The sequence below is a fragment of the Rissa tridactyla genome, chromosome 2 (genome assembly GCF_028500815.1).
Source record: "Rissa tridactyla isolate bRisTri1 chromosome 2, bRisTri1.patW.cur.20221130, whole genome shotgun sequence".
NCBI lineage: Eukaryota > Metazoa > Chordata > Aves > Charadriiformes > Laridae > Rissa > Rissa tridactyla.
This window is the reverse complement of record NC_071467.1, coordinates 52,471,919-52,489,561: the sequence shown is the minus strand read 5'-3', so window position 1 is coordinate 52,489,561 and position 17,643 is coordinate 52,471,919. Positions and strand designations below refer to the sequence as shown.

The following is a 17,643-nucleotide window of genomic DNA, read 5'->3' as shown; positions in this document are numbered from 1 at the left end:
TCACCTAAACACTGTTCAGGTTGGGAATGAAAACGTAGTGCTGACCCTGGTATCAACCCTCTGATGAATTGCTGCTAGCTGACTGTTGGCTTGACATGGTACTACCGAGCACAAACCCTTTTGTTCTACCTATTCAAACCGTGTCTTTCCAATCTGGCTACGTGAAAAACCTTGCTAAAGTCAAGACAAACAGCACACACTACTCTCCCCTCATCAGTGAAGCCCATCATCTCAGCACAGAAGGTAACTGGGTTGGTAAGGCATACTTTACCCTTGGTAAATCCATGCAGGCTTGGAAATCATCCATGTGCTTGGAAAGTTTCCTAAGAATTTATTCCATAAGATTCCCAAAGACTGCACTTCGGCTGATCAGCCTGAAGTTTCCCTGATCCTTCCCTCCTTGCCCTTCTCGGGGCAAGATGGGTATGCCATTTGCTTCTTTCCAGTCATCAGGAATCTCCCAATTGCCACAACACGTCAAAAGTGACAGAGAGCAGTATCACAAGGATACTGGTCAACTCCCTCACGACCCTTGGTACATCCCACCTGGTGCCTTGGATGTGTGTGTGCATAACTGTGACTCAGCTTGATCTTCCCCTGCCACAGCAATGCTTCAATCTCCCAAGCTCTGCCACTAGGCAAAGGGACCTGAGAGATCTGAAAGCAGACCTTATCAACAAAGGCTGAGGCAAAGGCAGCGGCTTCAGCTGTTTCCATGTCCTCTGTCACTAGGTCCCTGATCCATTAAGCAGTGGGCCCACATTTTCACCTGTTTCCTTCCATTCCTCTGATTTGAACAGACTAACTCCAGTAGAAAACAAATTCCAAAAAATCTGCTGGTGTCAAAATAATCTAATTTTTCAGGAAAAAAACTTTGCTGTGCTGCTGGCAAATTCTACTGCCTGGTTTCTAAAGCTTGCAATACGCATGTACAGATGGTTCGTTCAGATAGACAATTTATCCAATAGGCTACATAATTAATGATGCTACGTTGATATATACGATGCTACATATGATACATAGCTACATAATTAATGATGCTCTAGATCCTACTCAAACAATAGATTTTTCGCTTTGCTGTACACCTCAGTTTTCCATCTCACCCCTTACAAGGAAATATGTGGCTGGGAGATTTTCCTCACATTGTTCACAGATTCTTGTTTAATGGGTCACTGATGCCAGCCGAGGCTTCAAATGCGGAGCACAGAATAATTCCTAACAGTGGATACTACCACTATCAAATTCCCAAAACAGATTTTTCTAATCAAAAGAACCATTTTGGGGCCAACATGTTTACACCACTCTAGTTCTTGTATCTCTTGATAAAGTGGGACAATTTTATTACTCCTCAAACTGAGGAATATCAGCCTGCTGAAAACCTTTACTGTGTTATCACCTTAGACTTCTAGCTTCTGATGGCAAGAACCTTTGAAGTTATAAGATGGAATAATTATGAAATAATAATGAAGAAATAACACAACAAATTTTAAAACTGTCTAAACAATTGCTAAAGTCATTCTGGCAGCATCAGGAATAAAACAACACTATGTAACAACACTTTTTTCTTTCACCTGTGTATAAAACCCATTGAGTGAATTGCATCTAATGCAAGTACAACTTCAGCAGTATAAAATCTTGCCCATTTCTCCGGAACATCGTAGTTGCTCATTAAATTCACAAGGTCCCCACCAGGCATGTATTCCATCACCATGTAAAGGTAACGGTCATCTTGGAATGCATAAAATAACTGTAAAAAGCAAATAAACAAAAAACAAGTCACTGAATGTTTAATCTTTTGCTTGTTGAAAATCAAAGGAATTTCTGCACAAACTGATTTGCAGAGTATCAGAATTGCTACAACTACTGCAGAAACTTTGCATCATCCAGCAGACCTCCTAAAAAAGAATTACTCTCTGAGATAAGTTTCAAACAGATCTTCCGTCCCTTCATATTACAATGGAAGGAGTAGAGTCCTGGTTACAAATTAAGATTAGAGACTTCGGTGCAATAAATTTTGAGATAATTTCAAAGAACGCTCATTGCATAAAAGGACAAAACGCTTCCTTCTTAACTGGGACACTAGTTGACAAATATGTAAACACAAAGCTACTGTATTGCAAACATCTGCCCAATCCTCTTTGTGTTATCACTAAATATTTATTATTCTATTTTCAGTGTATTTATTGTTTAGAAAGTGAACCTACATTTTAAACAAATAAGTAAATGTTTTTCCCTTGCAGCTGCCAATGCTCTGTTCAACATGAGTAATGCAAGTAGATATGTTTCCTAACTTAAAACTATTTGAAAATCATAGAAGTACTATTCTGGACAATCACTCCCAGACAGATCTGTCAGACTGGGTAATGTAGTTACCTATTTAATCTAGGTAAACCTTGAATGATATTGTTTAATTCTAACCTAACAGAAGAATTTACATGCTTGAGGGTAAGAACAGTTCAAATGAACAAGTTAACATGTGCACACACAATGCCTGATGATTGCTTCAGGCGTGCTCCTTATAAACTTCAAAGGCAGCAACGCCTCCCAGAAAATTGTCAGTGATAACACTGAAATGAGGAAAAAATAACCAGAGCAGGCATAATTTGCAGTCAAACATACACACAAAAATTAGAATATACAGAAGCTATGTCTTAAGGATATCTTTCTGGTACGCTAGATACCTCAAAGAATTACTACAGAGCAGGCTCACCAATATATATTTGGCAAAGAGTTTCAAAAATAAACAGCAGAGCTTATCTTGCAAATGTTATGACAAAATACCATTTTGAAGCAAGTGCACTATCTGCTATCCTAATGTTAATAATATATTTCCTTAACAGACCAGAAAGTGACTTTGGAAAACGAAAAATGAAAACACGTAATTCCAAGTCATGCAGTCTTGTAACGAAACTGTTCTAAAATGATAATATTTTAACAAGAATATCACTATACCTGAACAACCCAGGGACTGTTAGCAAAAGCCATAATATCCCTTTCTTCCCAGAAGAATGCAGAATCTGATCTTTTTATCATCTCAAATTTGCTCAGTAGCTTCATAGCATACACTCTCCTTGAGGATTTATGCCTTACCTATGAAGAAAAATGTGACATACCAAACACAGTAGTTTACCACATTAACGTGTGAAGAACACCACTGAATATATTACTTCTCTTGCTTCTCTACTTAACAAGTTCTATCAGACTCTTCACATTTTTATAAAGAATTATATACTGTAGGTCTCCAGAATAATTACATTCCATTATCTGACAACATATGCATGGCTTTTAAAATACTTGCTAGAACTATTCAATATAGAAGTCCATAGGCATAACAGCTGCTTTGTAATTTGTAGGCATGTGTCTTTAAAAGGACAAATATTGGCACCTGTTGAATATTAAGTTAAAACTGCAGGCATTTTACAGTTTCTCCAACCAGTTTTCAATTCAATAAAGTAGGATGAACAAGCCTGGTTGGCTAATCAATCACAAACAACACACAACATCTCTCATCTGTAAGAACTATGTCCACAAAAATCCGGTGTAGTCCCTGAAGTGGCAGAAATTCTTCTAGTCCTGAAGATTTGTGCAGGTGACCACATATACAGTGGCAACAGCTAATTTTCTTGATTATGAGGAATACACATTCCATTTTATTTCAATAGAGAAGCATGACTGATGCAAAACAAGTACTTGTGCACTTTGAGAGTACTGAAATATAAGATTCTCAAAAACATTTCCATGGGATAAAAAAAAATAAAATTTCACTGAGCTAAAGGTTTTAATATTTTAAGAGTGCACCTTCTGAACACTGTATTCAGAAATAGAAACACAAGCAAATACTACAGAATACATTTAGCCGTAAAATAAGAAATGTAACTTACCAACTGAACCTCCCCAAACGCCCCTCTACCGATCACCTTCACCACTTCATAATCTTCAGCTTTCATGCGCAGATCTCTCATTTTATTTACTGTGTCTTTATCTACATAAAAGAAAAATTCACATTTCATATATAATCAATTTAATTAAACCCATTCATCTCGTTTCAATTTTTCATAGTTAATAGAAGATGTGCTGCTTGTAGGGGAGACCTCCTTTTGAACCTACCTTCCTATTGGAAACCTCTCTGCAGAATGCATGACTTCATTCTCAGTACCATAGTAACCAAAACCTGACATAAACATAATGCAATGACTCTACTGTACAATCCAATTACCGGCGATCTTAATTTGGGAATTTCTTTTAAAATAATTACCTGCAAAAAAAAAGCTATGCAAATATTTCATAACCATCACGAACTTGCTTGTAAGCTAATCAGTATAAAAAGATTATTTCTGGATAAATATGGAACATATTTCAGAAAGTATCATAAAGTACATATATGAGACACTGAAGAAACTTTAAAAAATAAGCTTCCACTTTTCTGCACTTTTTTTATTTCTAATACTCAAAAAAGTATATTTTAATTCGAAACATGCAGTGGGAATCATTGCAATTATTTATATAAACCTGTCATTCTATAAACTACAATAATTTACAAACTCCCAGTGGGCAGATATTCTAATTCCAAATTTGGTCAAAGATTAAAACAGTCTATTTTAATCCATGTGGGTCAACACTGGCATGAGATTACATGGAAAAGCTTCATGCTTCAGTATTTCTAAAAGCAAAGAACTTCTACTAAAACAGATATGCTTTTAATAAAATAAATTATGCAATGATATTTTATTTTCAAAAATAATATTCTAGGCCTAAAAACCAAGTTTAGAAAGAAGTAAGGACAGAGGAAGACAAAGGAGAAAAAATGTCATTTTTTAAGTTCATATTTTCAAAAAATTATTAGACAGACAACAGAAAATTACCATTAGTTTTCTAGCTACACTGGCCATTATCGACAACAAAAGCAGCATATGTACAATTAAAATTCCGTAAGATTTTATTACTGCAACAGGAATAAACATAGCTTTGTTTGAATAAACACTCTGTGGCATTACTGTTTAATGTAAAGCCATCCCTTTACAATGCAGCATACCATTAGATGATTTTAATAAATTATATTAAAATTGTACGTTCTTACAAAATATTTCACAGAAGGATCAAAATATTCAATAATTTTAAAAAATAATATATTGCCTTATTTGCCCTGCTGCAAACTGACCTATAGTGGAGGATGAGTAAGACTGCTGCAACTAAAATGCAGCAATTCTCATGACAACAATTTTCTAGTTATTGTTAACTTACTGCATAGTAATCTCACAACAGGGGCTCCACCGCTTCTGAATGAAAAATCTTGACGTTGGTGCAAAAGAAAGCTAGGCACACTGTGATTGCTTTAAATGGTTTTCAATCACAAGACTTGCCTATGGTATGGCCAAAACAGAATTAAGGAAAATACATCTGAAGATCAAACTAAACTAAAGATTTTTAAATAATGTAAACCGGGCTTGTGAGCAGTTGCGAACTGCAATTTACTGCTTGAGAGACAAACTAATGCTCAATCGTCTTCAGGCAATACGTTACAGTAACAACTGTGTTGGAAATTTGACGTCTGTATGCTAAGATCTGTTAAACAAGGTTTATCAGGCTGCAACATATTCAAATGGGCAGTTCTTTACCTCCCACTAAAAGTGGAGGACCCAGCCAGCTTATGCTATATGAACAAATGGGGTATCTCCCAAGGCAAAAGACCTCATTCACCAACTTGCCCTGAAGTTTGATTATAAGCTTAGATGCTGTCTTGAAATAAACTAAGTCCCTGCCGCAAAGCAGGGCTCTTTATTCTTTTAATTCTATATGGTAGAAAATTAATAAGGTTCTACACACTTGCAAATATAACCCTCCCAACCTTAGGCAGTAGAAGCAGATTTTGGAAGCTCAACAAATACACAATGTAAACCAGAAAAAACAATAAGGACTGCCTCATAGGGCAATCAGCCTACAAAATAAAGGAAGCAAACTCCCATTTTATTTGCAACCTAGAAATTTATTTTAAAGTTCTAGAATAATGGTGCAAATTGTTTGGACACCTAATACTGCAAAAAGATATTTTGAAAAGTTTTCTATTAGAACTAAAATAAACATTAAAATGTTCCTATATATCTATTATTTTTTCAAATAGAAATTCAAAACAAACTAGACTTCACAGTTCCCTCTAAGGCTACTACTCGCACATCCACAGCTTGCTTTCGTATTTCATCAAACCCAGAAAGATTAGCGCTCTAAAGGCAGTCTGAAGTGAAATAATACAGTCTGTTCTCCACCTTCATACTACTTCAGGTCCCATCTTACTCAGTATATAATTTATACCTACAAGGTATTCATTATCAGAGTGTAAATGCAAGTTTTCTTTCTTTTCCTTCACTCAGCCCCAATTGCAAAAGTGAAGCTCTCTGAGAATCACTGATGATTTCACTATTCCTAAAAATTACATTCAAATTATCTGTTGCAATGAGTATTTCCTTTGCCTAACACAACTTCTCTTTTCTCTAAGGGTTTCACCACACCTTCTCTGTAAACAACTGAGTATACAAAATGTGCATGTAACACAGTGTACGATATCAAATATAGTTCAAACTGTGAAAAGTTAAACAGAACATTTGAACTTAGGCCTTTCAGCAACCAGCTTACGCGCAAGTGAGCCAACAACTAGATCTAGTGGACTCATATATTCCCACAAATGGGGAATAATATAAAATAAAACCCACAAATTTACTATCATTGCATACAGTTGCACCAAGCAAACTATTTGAAAACACTTTGGAAACAAATAAAAACATACATTTCCATGAAGAAAAGACAAAAATTATTTCAGTCAGATTACTTTATATTTGCCATAAAAGCCATTTATTACAACGTTTGATACGCTTAAGCCTGAAAAAAAAATAAAATAATAACATTAGTTTAATTTCAAGGCTTGCCTGTTCAGTCCACAGGCAGAAGCAAGTCTCAAATCAGCAAATGTCTCTGCCATGATTTCCAGAATTTGTCAGTTTGGCAGCCTTTAGAAAAGACTTATCTCTTAAATGTCTTTTTGGGTTGGTTTTGTTGGGGTTTTTGTTGTTTTGTTTGGTTTTTTTTAGTTATGAAAATTATGGAACTATGACTTCTATAAAAAAGAAAAAATCAACTTTACTCATTTAAAACGTTATTACAGAGTAGAATGCGCAGGAAATCTGGTTGTGGAAAAATACAGAGATGAATTCTGCAGACACATCATCTGCTTGCACAAGTATAGCAGCTATGCTGTGTGAGAATTTCATGGGATAATGAAAAGAGACCTTTTATACTAAAACAAAGTCTACAAAAAACATGCTCTAGTCTGACAGTGAACAGATTTTTAATATGATTTCCTGATACTGTGTACATGTTATATCATTTCACTTATGATACAATTTACAATTGCTTATAATGTAGTAGTACAAGGAATTAAAAAGCAAGTTATGGGAATCTAGAGGGTTGCCAAGAACAAAGATCACAGGCCTTTCTCTTAAAACGCTTTGTGCCAGTGAAAACAATGCCATTTACAACAGCAACAAACTTGGACAGTCAGTTGCTGGGGATTAGATTTGTATAGGTAGCTGTCAGTTCTCACTGGGAAATAACTAAATAACTAATTGGACTCTTAAAACAACTTGCATCCAAAAACTTAATATACCTCAAATCCCGACTTGCCTTTCAAAAATTTAGAAACGCTTTTATTATTTATTTTTCCTGGTATTTATAGTCTTTTGTTATTTAGTAACAGAAACATTAAATACTTACACCTGTTTAAGAAGTTATCAATGTTTTTGTTTTTTCTTAAAGCAGGAAAATCCAAGTCATATACCAAAGCATCTAACCCATCCTGAAAAGAAAAAAAAAAAGCAAGCAAAATTAAGTGTTTGGAAAAATAATTACACATGCTGCTAATTGAAGAAACAAGATAAAAACAGTTGTCCCTACCAATTATCTACACAAATGAAACCATTCACATTTATTTAATGATTCCGTTAGCAGTTATACGAAACAGCTGTAATTTCTCCACTCCCATTGGACTCTTCAAAACTTAATTTCCATCTATCCTAAAACAAATATACTTCCACAAATTATTAGTTACCTTAATTAGTTCCACATTTACATGAAAACATTACTTTTTCCAAACATGAAAAGAACAAATAGCAGTTCTAACGAAGTTCAATGATGTTAAAAAGTCACATGTATCACACAGTACGCACTTCAACATTAAGTGGCAACTGGCAAATAGGATAATGATGGTAATTTAATTCCAAGAGTCAACCCCCCATTTTATTCATTGAATTCAAAGGCAATTTTCATGAACAAGATATTGTCTTTATATATTCTAACTTAAACCTAGGAACAAACAGCCAAAAGCCCATCTTGCGTTACTACCACGGAATACATCCCTATGAACAAAACCAAAACAAAAACCACCAAAAAAGCAACAGAAAAACACAACAACAATGGAGAAGAAGATAGTTTTAAGGTTTTCTTAAGCGCCATAAACTTCCTGACTTAAAATTTAAGTCTAAATTTTACAACAGGTATACCTGATTCTTCAGTGGATTGCATCTTCCCAAAGAAAAACTAAACCAGATATTTTGGTTGAAAACCACAGATATGGTATCTAATGAAAAATGATCAAGTATTCTAGGGAATTATATCATGAAGAATCAACTAGCACTCGGGAGTCTCCTTTCTCAACTAGGTAATGTTTAAGTGACAACTGCAAAAATACAGAGTAAGGCCATAAAGTACAAATTGATGGATGTTAACAAAGCATGCCAGGGCAGCACTGCTATTTTCTTGTCCAATTCGTACCTACATGTCTATGCCATCTCTTATTGACCTGTTGGGAATGAGATATTAGACCAGAGATATATTTGTTCTAATCAGTTCAGATCTGATTAGAACCTATTTTGACTGTTTTCAGGTTTAATAAAATTATGCAATACAGGATTGAAAGCTGATCCATCAGTCTTTGACCGCTACATCCATCAAGTAACTATGCCTGAAGAAAAGCTAAAGTATAAGCTTTTTAAAAAAAGCTTACTTTCCAGGAACACGTATTAGAGAACACACTTAATCTAGACTAAAAAAATTAATCTTTAATCCCTCTCTTCAAATTTGAACCTATTTTCCCCCCTCAGTCTATAGGAGATTTTAAGCTATAAAAAAATCAAATGCCATCAAAATTGCAATTATATACAGGCTTGCAGTCCTCACTTTTGAAGTATGAGAGACAGAAATTATCTACTTCAGATATAATGAGAATAAGCAGTAAAATCATGCTAGAATTTGAAAACAGGGCTAAGGAAGAAAAACTACAAGGACATTCAGAATTACTTTAAGGCAGGATGTTATTAAATTTGTTAATTTCATAAAAACATTCCTGTTTTGTTACCTCTCCATACGGTAGCTTAGTTTGAACAAAGAAATGTTATCATGAAAATTATAAGAATCAAGAAAAGTATAACAATATTTTCACAGCACTTAAATAAAGTCAGGTTTTGCATCTTGAGTGTATTAAAGGATCACCTTTTTGGACTTACACTGATGATGAAAAAGGAAAGCAAATGGCAATGAAAAAACTTTGAATGGATCAGTAATATAAATAAGGGAGTAAGAGGCTAACAACAATTTGGACTCAAGACAGATGTATAAATAAAGCTATGCAGGGTAAGTGCAACTGAGCGAGAAATACTTTGTAAACTACTAAAAGACACCTTTCCAAAGATATACAGTAAATATCCAGGAAATCAGTTAAAGAATTTCAATTCTTTGGTACATTCAACAGAGAAACCATGATAACTACTTGTACAGCAGCACAAAGTGCACTGGTAGCTCTATGCATGGAGCCCCAAGCTGTGAGAAGCAGTAGGCAAAGAACATCTACCAGGTCACATCCAGGGATTTTTACAAGCAGATGAGTGATGGTGATGAATTGCCAAAGCTGGGAGTCCACTCTGCCCTTAAGCCTTCAAATCTGTTGAGTCAATCAATTTGTCCAGGGTCACAGCTAACACAGAAAACTCTTCCACATATCACATAGAAGCACGAAATCCTCAAAATCCTGTTTTGCTCTGGGGCAGCGCCACTACCTGCTTCATTTCAGGGTTTGCTTCAGAAGCCAAAATTCAGTCTTTTTCTTTAGAGGAGGGAAGATTTTTAAACATTGAATACAACAGCATGGGATAAATGGGAATATTTTCAAATTTTGAACTTCAATCTTACTTTTCTAAGATACTTTTTCTTTCAAAATATTAAAATATAAGCCTCTGTAGAAAAATGCAAGAAGTACAGAAAAGTGTCACAATTTCATTGGTCTGTCAGGTATGTTGGGTATTTTTTTGTTTCTTTTTAAAAGCTCTAAAATAACTATGAAAAATAGAATACAAATTCTACTTTTTATATATTATATACTATACTTATTTATATTATATAATTATACATTTAACATCAAATATTTTAAGAGGCAAAAGTAAATTTCAATACTGTTTCACTCGGAATTCACCATGAAAACACTGCCTTTCAGATCTTATATATGAACTCTTTCAAGTAAAACACAAAAAACCCTTTGAAATACAGATTCAAACTATTGATCTCACATTGAATTCAAATCACACTTCAAAATCATGCAATCAACATCTACAGAAGCTGCATGGGAACAGTTGTGTATGTTAAAGGCTCTTCAATAATCAGCTCCCCTTTGCTACAATATCCAGAGAAGAAGCCATCCTGGTTCAAAACTTTGATTTTTAAAAAAAATGTAGGGGTGAGGTGCCTATAATAATTAAGAGACTTGTAAATCCTTAACTCTCAAAATCATTAATTTCTTCAACTGAAGTATGTTTCTGAAGAAAAAATATCATGGTATTATCTCAATGGTGGACTGCAAATACAAGACTAAACTGGTAAACAAACGGGGAGGAGGAGCACACAAACTCAACAGTGAGAAGTCAATGTCGGTTGAAAGCAGTGCAGGTCACGGAGATGGAAATATACTGCAGAGTTTTAACAATAACGTTTAGGAGAAAAAGGGTAAAGGCCAAATGAAAGGAGACACGATCATTATTGTTGACGGCTGCAGACATAACGCATCCCTCAGCATTTTTGTTTCCATCTTGCTCAATCTTTCAATATGCCATCTGACTTTATTCCTAACACAGCAAGGAAGGACCATCTTCCTTTCGAGACCTATAGTAGCCATATCTCCTCCTCTAAAATAGGAAACCATATATCCAATAGTTTAATATGCTTTATTAAAACAAGAAGGTCTCATTCTTATGATGGCTTTTTTCCCCACTTGGATGGGTTCAATATATTTCAGCATGTATCTTCTTTAAATACAGCACATCCTGTACTTCTAAGAAACACATATTGTACCTTAGAGGTATTTTCAGCTAACGCTAAGTTCTACCTTATTCTGTGATTACAGAGCAATTTTCTTGTTTAGCTTTGTGGTCTACACAGCCTTTTTCCTTTTATGTTAATAGTTAAATTGGATTACTAAAATAAAATTTATAAAAGCAAACATATGACTTCCATTTACATCTTACATAGTAACAGTGTTTCAGAGGTGATTAAAAAAGAACAGGGGAAAAAAAACTCCTTTCTAGTGTCCTTCCCTCAAACAGTTTCACGACCTGCTATAGTCTTTTCTATATCACATTTGTCTAATAACAACAGTTGTATCAACAGTTTCATCAACTCTTTAAAATACCTAATTTTATCCTGAAATTAAAAAGAGGCATACTAGGAAGCCATTACAATGTGCAGAGAGTTCTTCCACACAAAACCAACATTTCCATGTATTCTGTTGGTTTGGTTTCATTTATTACTACACCACACTTAGAAGTTACAAAAGAATAGATGTATGGAGTGAAATCAAAGGTCAGTGTGGATTCATACAATGCCTCCAGAAATGACGATAAGGGTGTCTGGGAAAGAGGATACAAACAAGTCAAGCATATAGCAGTACTTCTCTGGTGTATTTGTGAGCCAGACATGCCACTGTCATAGTTAACAGATCTAGCCAGAATTTTCTTCAGTGATTTTGTCTAAATATTTTCTGTACCTGTTTTTATCTCTTGCATTTACAGCATCATATAGATATGAATTCCACCGCCTAACAGGCTGCATGAAAGTGTACCTCATTTTGAGCTTGCCATTCTTCATTCACAAAAGAAACAATAACTCTTTACCCACCTGCCCCAAGACACAGCTTTACATACTTCCATCATTTCTCCCTTGGTCATCTCTCTTCCAATTATCTTGTACGACAGCTATTCCAATTCCTACCACCACCAGAGCTTTTTTATTTCTACTGTGTACTTTTTTAATCAGGGGGAAACTGTAAATAGTATTTAAGTTGTGAGCACACCATAAATATATAATGCAGTACAATGTTTCCTGTTCTGCTCTTCATTAAGTTATTAACTGAAAAATCTGGTTAATTCTTATAGTCACTCTATACGAAATTGATTCTTTCACAAAACTAGGTACTATAAATCAAAGCTACTTCAACATTCAACAACACAAGTATGTAAAAACGAGAGGCTTTACTCCCATGCACTCACTCAACATTCATCAATGCCGAATTTCACCTACAACTTTTCATCACCCAGGCACCAAAGAATATTAATTTCTTCTGTAATTTACTATAGCTTCAATTTTTACTACTCTGAATCATTATTCACCATTTTAGATCCCTTACGACTGTGAAATAGCCTAGACTTGCTTGACTCCATTACTGATCTCTGTTTTGAATAAACTGATCACCAGCTCTCACTTCATTCATTCATCCATCCATCCATCCGCAAAACAAGCCTAGCCCAAAGCAGTTTATTTCTGACAAAAAGCTTAAATGAAAAACCTCATCAAAAGCTTTCTGTTATCCTCATACTCAGCAATTACTTCAAGGAACTCCACTAGGTTTGCAAAGCGTAACTTCCTTCCACAATACATGCATTACCTCTTCCCCGTCATAACACCTGTGGACTCACTTGTTCTGCTATTGGGCTTGCGAGTTCCTGCCTTATCCACAAGATTTCTTTTTTCTTCAATAGAAAAAAATAATAAAAAAGCTATATATTTACCATCTGCCTTACTACTATTGTCAAAACAGTTCTAAGCACTAATGTAGATAAACACTAAGGTTATACACACACTTAGGTGCCTTAATAAGACACAGTCAGGTACAAAAAAAGAGGGATAAATATCAAGCAGTCTTATCATCTCAGCAATCTTACTGTGTCATTTTGTCCAAAAAAACATTTCTAGTACCACTTCAGCTTGAGAGAGATCCTCCAGCATGAGCATTGTAAAGAAGGATTCCAGTACGGAAACTCCTCTAAGTTTGTTTATGAAGAAATGTGCAGAAAGATTTCTGCAACAGCCATTTCCTTTTACTTTCCCTTCAGTTTTTCTAAAAATACAAAATGCAGTAACATGAAAGTTATCATTAACACACACATTAACGACGCAATCTATTAGCATTGAATTTCTCAGGCTGTTATGCTAACTTCTTTTCATTAGATTCCTCTAATATGTACTGGTTTTCTTCAGTTTGGCTTAAGCCCATATTAATTGGATTTTTGCCCACATTTTGGTCTATACCCATTTCCAAAGTTTTAATGCGTTAACCTGATAGTCCTACAATGACAACAGTGGACCGCCCTACTCTGTAAATACATTCCTTAATCTCAAAAATCACTGCAATTATGTAATGCTGGTTTTATTCAGATGTTCGAATTAATGCAATTTTATAGCAAAATTTACTGTTAGGATATTTCAAAATATACTCCATCAAGCAACTTCCATTCAGCAAAATACTATCTCAGGATTCATAAGTGATATAAAGTAAAAAATAACAGTATTATAATCTGCAGTATCAGGATACAGTTATAGCATCTTTATATTTCGAATTTTTTACTTCATACACATTTCGTTATGACATAGTATCATCTAGTGGAAGCATATGATAAAGAAAAATGTATTAAAAATTCAGCTGAAACTTTGTTATTGAGACACTTATTTATTTTACTATTTTTCTAGCATTCAAAGAACTAAAAAAAAACTTAATGGGTATTATCAGCATCAAAATTTGCATTCCTTGGACCAACTGGCAGTTACCCAAGTTTAAAGTCTTTGCTACTTTTCCTTTTTTGGAGAGACCAAAGTAAATCTTAAGATCTACAACTCTAACTATCCATATTTTAGTTCCTTGTATTGCAGCCATTTTCCTAATTATTTCTATAGTACTAAAACTTCCCTCCGTACTTTAAATCAAAAAACCTGACTGGTCTTGATTTTCATGTGTTCATCATAATTTGTCATAATACCTTGTCATAAGTCATCTTGGTGGTCAACTACTGAAACAGAGAGCCTACTTAAGTACATAAGTACGGAAGTATATAAGTGAGAAGCTATTTTTTGTACCCTATTTTCAAACACGCATGAAAAATAGTACCTAAAATCCATCATTAAAAAAAATAAATTAGAAGTTTCTTTGGATTGTTTGAATTATCAGATCTTTGAATTCTAAGAAGGACCTGGAGAGTCTGGAAAAACTGGCAGAGAAGAATCTCCTGAAGTTTAACAAAAGGAAATGCCAGGTCCTGCACCTGGGGAGGAACTGCCCCAGGCATCAGTACATGCTGGGGGCTGACCAGCTGGAAAGCAGCTCTGCCAGGGACCTTTGGTCCTAGTACACAACAAAGTGACCGAGAGCCAGCAACCTGCCCTCACAGCAAAGGCAGCCCACACCATCCTGGGGAAGAGAGATGATTCTTCTCTACTCAGCACTGGTGAGGCCACACCTGCAGTGCTGTGTCCAGTTCTGGGCTGCCCAGTACAGAACAGGCAAGGACATAGTGAAGCAAGTCCAGCAAAGTGCCATAAAGATGATTAAGGGACTGGAGCATCTCTCATACTATGAGGCTGAGGGAGCTGGGACTCTTCAGCCTGGAGAAGAGAAGGCTCGAGAGGGGAATCTTACCCATGTATGAAATGGGAGGGAAAGAAGAAGATGGAGCCAGACTCTTCCCAATGGTGTCTACTGACAGGACAAGAGACAACAGGCACAAATTAAAAAACATGAGATTCCATCTGAACACAAGAAAACACTTTTTTTGGCTGTGAAGGTGGTCAAATACAGGTTGCCCAGAGAGGTTGCGGAGTCTCCATCTGGGGAGATATTCTAAACCTGACTGAACGTGGTCCTGGGCAACCTGCTCTAGCTGACTCTACTTGACCAAAGGTGTTGGACTAGATGATCTTAAGAGGTTCTCTCCAATCTAAACAATTCCTCTTTGTCTGCAAAACCAAGCTATGCTTTTGGTTTGCATAAAGGTAATTCCTGCAGTGAATTATCCTATCAAAAATACCCTTCAACTCCCTACCAGTTGGGGGAGTGATAAACAAGAAAATCTCATTACAAGGCTTCGCTTTGCATGATTCACGTTTTTCGGCCCTCCAAGTAAGTCCACAGCAGCCATTACTCCTTTGTGACAAGAACAGACTTCTGATGCTACTGACTGAATCGAGAGAAAACCTCAGTCCCCTCTTCGATACCTACTATTTTAGGAAATACCCTACTGTAACTTCATTGGTAAGGAAAACACACACATGGGACTTTCCTCTGATGCCCACTGTTAATACTTTTTTTTTTTTCCTCCATTTATTAAATGAGCAAGTGTAAGTTTACCTGAGAAACAAGTGTGGCCAGCAGATCAGGAGAGGTGATTGTCTCCCTCTACTCTGCTCTCGTGAGAGCCCACCTGGAGTACTGTGTCCAGCTCTGAAGCCCACAGCACAAGAAGGACATGGACCTGTCGGAGCGGGTCCAGAGGAGGGCCACGAGGATGATCAGAGGGCTGGAGCACCTCTCCTATGAGGACAGGCTGAGAGAGGTGGGGTTGTTCAGCCTGGAGAAGAGAAAGCTCCAGGGAGACCTTAGAGCAGCCTTCCAGTACCTGAAGGGGGCCTACAAGAAAGCTGGGGAGGGGCTGTTTGCAAGGGCATGTAGTGGTAGGACGAGGGGCCATGGTTTTAAACTAGAGCAGGGGAGGTTTAGATTAGACATTAGGAAGAAGTTCTTTACAACGAGGGTGGTGAGACACTGGAACAGGTTGCCCCAAGAGGTGGTGGAGGCCCCATCCCTGGAGACATTCAAGGCCAGGCTTGATGAGGCTCTGAGCAATCTGATCTAGTTAAAGATGTCCCTGCTTACTGCAGCGGGGTTGGACTAGATGACCTTTAAAGGTCCCTCCCTTCCAACCCAACACATTCTATGATTCTATGTAGTACTAAATAGATCTGTACAACTCACTGGGTTCAGGTAAGAACGCTGTTTGAAAGCCAACTTCCAGGCCAAAGCCAACAGTGCTACATTTATCTATCTCTAATCAAGTACACAAAAGATCCCTCTACCTAAAGTTAATCACATTCGTTTATTTTGCTGTCCAGAGAACTGAAAACTGCAATTTAGTACTTCATCTTTAAAGTGGACAAGTCAATGTAGACAGAGTTAAGACACTTCAAGAATTTTCACTACATTGTTAGACTAGGCAAAGTATACAAACTGACATATAAGCCTGAGTAAAAGGCAACTGATTCATTGCTCTTTCTCATTGCCAGCATGATACAATTCTACAGAACTCGTTACTTCTTAGTATCTTGCAATACTCATCAAGAGCTTTTCCAAATTTACGTTAAATACATAGCCTTTCACAAAGAAAATTTTTTTAACTCAGTAAAGAGCTAAGAATTTAACTCCGTAAAAATTTAAAATCTCAATAAGTAGATCTTGAAATCTCAAGGCAGGATTATTGAAAGCAATACAGCTTACTGCTTTTCTTTCAGCCTTTTTAAAAAGTTACTCCATGTGTAATTAGCAAACTTCACCCATATCATGTTCTGTGTAGTTATATACATAAGTATATGCACTTGTGTTCTGTTAAAACATCAACTGTTCAACATTTTTACTGACAAATTACTAGAGTATACACTTCCTGCACGCCTCAGTAAATTATAAACTCACATATGTCTCAATATATATTGATTCACACACATATACGTATCAAAATACACACTGTCACTAACACCAGAGCCCACAGACCTCTCAATATTGGTAACATCCATATTAGCACCGAAGAAAGCCTCAGGTGCAAATCTATGGACAGGTATACGTACAAGTAGTAATGCCCTTTCACAGGCAAGTAGGTTTTTTGGCATTGCTGGTTTTCCACTGTAGTAATGTATCTTACCACCTGAAACATATCCTAAAATGCAGTGCTAATCTGTGAAAACAACTTATATACAGTAAGCATGCAAGAGTACTGTCAGTATCCAGTATACATATAATTCAGAGAACCTAAAAGCCTCAGGCTTCCACTAAAACTGAGGGTAAGTTATAGTTCCTTCACACCAGCGACTCACTCCGTCCACTGACTAGGTGCAGGAACCTTGGATCCATAGATCTGTTCTGAATGACACATATTCAAGGCACTATTTTATGCCGAAAGTATGGAAAGTTCACAGTGTCTAAAGATGCATTCCAGACAACATATTTCAGTGGGGTTTTTCTTCCCCTTCAAACTCAAACACTGTATTTCAACACTGATTTCACTACACTACGATATTTTA

At 36.1% G+C, this 17,643-nt stretch overlaps 1 protein-coding gene across 3 annotated transcripts in view; it reads right to left on the bottom strand.

Annotated features, from left to right (window-relative positions):
* The window catches only part of ROCK1 (Rho associated coiled-coil containing protein kinase 1), a 92,689-nt gene that overhangs the window by 48,544 nt on the left and 26,502 nt on the right, over positions 1-17,643 (bottom strand). For all 3 annotated transcript variants that reach the window (XM_054189724.1, XM_054189726.1, XM_054189725.1), the window contains exons 2-5: positions 7,762-7,843; positions 3,882-3,982; positions 2,953-3,090; positions 1,572-1,747 (exon numbers count right to left, since the gene is read on the bottom strand). In XM_054189724.1, the coding sequence (XP_054045699.1) occupies positions 1,572-1,747; positions 2,953-3,090; positions 3,882-3,982; positions 7,762-7,843 (497 nt within the window). The remainder of the gene's footprint in view (positions 1-1,571; positions 1,748-2,952; positions 3,091-3,881; positions 3,983-7,761; positions 7,844-17,643) is intronic.